A 3,381-nucleotide genomic window follows, 5' to 3' on the forward strand; every position below is an offset into this window, starting at 1 on the left:
ATAATTAATATTACTAAAAAAATATTTTAGTTGTAAGATTAATTTTGTTAATTATTGTGAGAACTGTTATAAAATATAAATCAAATAGTTAAGAGGACATTAATATTGTTAAGAGATTTTATTAGGATGAGTCATCTTGTTAATTATTGTAAAAATCGTTATAAGTAATATTAAGATTGAAAGAAAGATATATGTATGCTTGATTTCATAATAGAATGATATTTACCATAATATATTTACATGGTAAAATTATAAATAATTTATATGTCATCACTTAAATGTAGAATGATTTTAGTATATATAACTATGATATCAACTTTTATAAAATATAAGCAGATTTCTATTAAATTAAAAGTTCCAAGTCTACTCATAATTAAAAATTTATCCAGTGCATGCATATATCATAAATTACTCCCATGCATACATGTAAATATATAGAAGCTCTCAATAGGTTATAAAAATGGGCATAATTCATCATATTCTGATATAAAGCATTTGTTATATATGAGTACCATACTTATCATGTAATCATTCATCTCAAAAGTTTAAGCTGACGAGAGAATGCAACATAAATGATTATATTTTTAATAATAATAATAATGGATATATAACTTGTTAATAATATTACATAGGTGGTGGATAGAATCAGATTTTGCAAGAAAGGTCCCTTATGCAAGAGATAGATTAGTTGAAGTATTCATTTGGCCATTTGCTGTAAACTCTGAGCCTAAATACAGCACTGCAAGACGGATGTCGGCCAAAGCAATCTCAATTATCTCTCTTATTGATGATACTTATGATGTTTATGGCACAATTGAAGAGCTTGAGCTCTTCACAGAGGCAATGCAAAGGTAGATATTTTAGTAAACAATTGATGACCAATTTTTTATTAAGATATTACTATCTCAATGCAAAGCTTTTGAATTCATTTTGTTAGCCATTATATTATTCTCCTAATAATTTGATCTACTGATGATTATTTCACTTTCATATTTAGTTTTTAGCTTCTTTTTTTTTTTTTTCTCTTTTTTCAGATGGGACATTAGTTGCATTGCATCTCTTCCAGAGTGCTTCAAAGTGATTTTTAATGCACTTTTAGAGTTTTGGGTTGAAATGGAGTCGTTGACTGCTGAGAGTGGAAAATCAAGCTTCGTCTTGCAACATGTTAAACAGACTGTAAGCTTCTTATTCTATATATATAAACAAATTTTGGTCATATACAAATTAATGTTCAAGACTAGCTAGTTAAAATGTCCTATATGGTCATTTATAATAAGAGTCACTATAATTTTCTTTTTGAGAAATGTTAGGAAACAATTTTTATTAATATTAGTCAATACTTAGTTAATATTTTATATTCTGAATTAAATTGTAAATTTTAAATACTAAATTTTGGATTCTAATAATATAAAAATAAAGTATAAGTTAAAATTATTGGCTAATATTAATAAAAAGTACAGTGTTGGTCCCTAATATTATTATATTCTTTCATACTATTAGAATTTAAGTTTTGAAATCTAAGATTTCAATAGAATTTAGTCTCCAGTATTTAGAGTTGGCTAAATTTTAGTAAAAAATAATAAATTTTGTTTGTTTCGTAATATTGTTTTTTATTATGTATAATATGATGATTTACACTCTCCACCTACATAGCTAGCTAATTAATGAGTCTAATTATTGTGCTTACAGTTTTCTAGGTTGGCACATGCCTACCTTGTTGAAGCAAAATGGTGCCATGAGGGCGATATCCCAACATACGATGAGTACAAGGTTAAGGGAGTTGTATCAAGTGGATACTCTGCTATCTTAACAGTGTTTATTGCTCTGGTAAAAGAACTTGCAACCAAAGAGACGCTTGATTGGCTTTCTAATTGTCCAGCCATCTTAAAAGCTGTATGTACTATTGCAAGGATCAAGAATGATTTGGCCTCACATAAGGTAGAGATTATTTCTCAGAAAGTTTTTGTTTTCATGCTTTTCAACTTATTTTTATGTGTGTCTATATGATGTAAATATTAAGGGAGAGAGTTACAGGTAATCACTCTAGTTTACTTCGAAAATGTTGATCAATTATAAATTTACAGAAAATTTTGTTTTATAAAGAAAATTTACATTATTACTTAAGAATTTTGTTTTATAAAGAAAATTTACATTATTAGCTAAATAGTTCGATATAAAATTATTACTAGCTAATCTCAATATATCTTTTTATTTTAAAATTTTTAATACATCTTAATTTGATCTATTTAACCTTTCTTAAAACGTGAATCTAACTGAGAACAATATTAGTTGTAATTTAAAATATATAACAATATGTTATCTTTTACAAACATATATAATAGAAAAAAGAGAATATTCTAATTCTAATAATTATAAATTGGTTGTAGTGAGTAGTTGAACCTGGTATCCTTAACTTTAAACATATTATATATAGAGGAGTGCTAGGGCCAGCAACTTTTGTGATTTGTAATCATCAAATAATCATCAATGATGATTTAATGGTGTGAGATTAGTGTGAGATTTTATCCAATGGCTCACTTTTCTTTGCTGGTTATATGCTGACCAAAATTTAATAAAATTGCTGACCTGCTAAACTTTTCCTTATATATATACTAGCAGTTTCACAAGTATTATTATACTTGTTCAATCGCTTTTTTATATTTTCTTAGAATGTATTTATTATAAAATTGTTACAAAATTTCTGCCAGTTATCTACAGAAATTATTGTAGTGTTAATAAATGATGAATAAAAAATAATTATTTAATTTTATAAATCTTTTATACAACAATAATCCATGGAATAAATAAATTTAAAGTCTACCAAATTATAAAAGTGGTGATTACACTATCACCTGTAATAAAGTGAAGAAAAAAAATATTTATAACATTATTATATATACATAGATCATAGAATAGATATCACAGTGATAAAAATCGGATTGAACCAGTCAGTTCGACTGAAAAATTGGTAAAAAATTGGTAAATCGGATTTTTAATCGATCCAACTGAACTGTTCAAGAGAAAATTTAAAAATTGATAAAAATGTGGTTCAAACCTAGATCCTCTATATACTGCATGCTTTCTTTTCCGCTAAGCTATTTTATTGCTTATTATTTTAAATATTAATTATTAATTATATAATAAAATATATAATAATTTTTTTAGATATTATTTTAATTTTATATTCATTATTCATTTATTTAATTATATTTTTTATTATCAATAATTATTAATATAAATATTATTAAATATGTATAAATAAAAAATATTAAATATTTTTTATTTTTACAATATAATTATTTTTTATGATTATATAATATTTATTAATATTATTTTTTAATAAATACATATAATATATAATAATATAATGAATATAAACTA

At 24.2% G+C, this 3,381-nt stretch overlaps 1 protein-coding gene across 1 annotated transcript in view; it reads left to right on the forward strand.

Annotated features, from left to right (window-relative positions):
* The window catches only part of LOC107610600 (probable terpene synthase 2), a 14,471-nt gene that overhangs the window by 2,411 nt on the left and 8,679 nt on the right, over window positions 1–3,381 (forward strand). Inside the window, exons 4-6 of the mRNA XM_016312634.2 lie at window positions 633–851; window positions 1,035–1,176; window positions 1,690–1,938. Of these exons, the coding sequence (XP_016168120.1) occupies window positions 633–851; window positions 1,035–1,176; window positions 1,690–1,938 (610 nt within the window). The remainder of the gene's footprint in view (window positions 1–632; window positions 852–1,034; window positions 1,177–1,689; window positions 1,939–3,381) is intronic.

Source organism: Arachis ipaensis, chromosome B08 (assembly GCF_000816755.2).
Source record: "Arachis ipaensis cultivar K30076 chromosome B08, Araip1.1, whole genome shotgun sequence".
In the NCBI taxonomy this organism is placed as follows: Eukaryota; Viridiplantae; Streptophyta; class Magnoliopsida; order Fabales; family Fabaceae; genus Arachis; species Arachis ipaensis.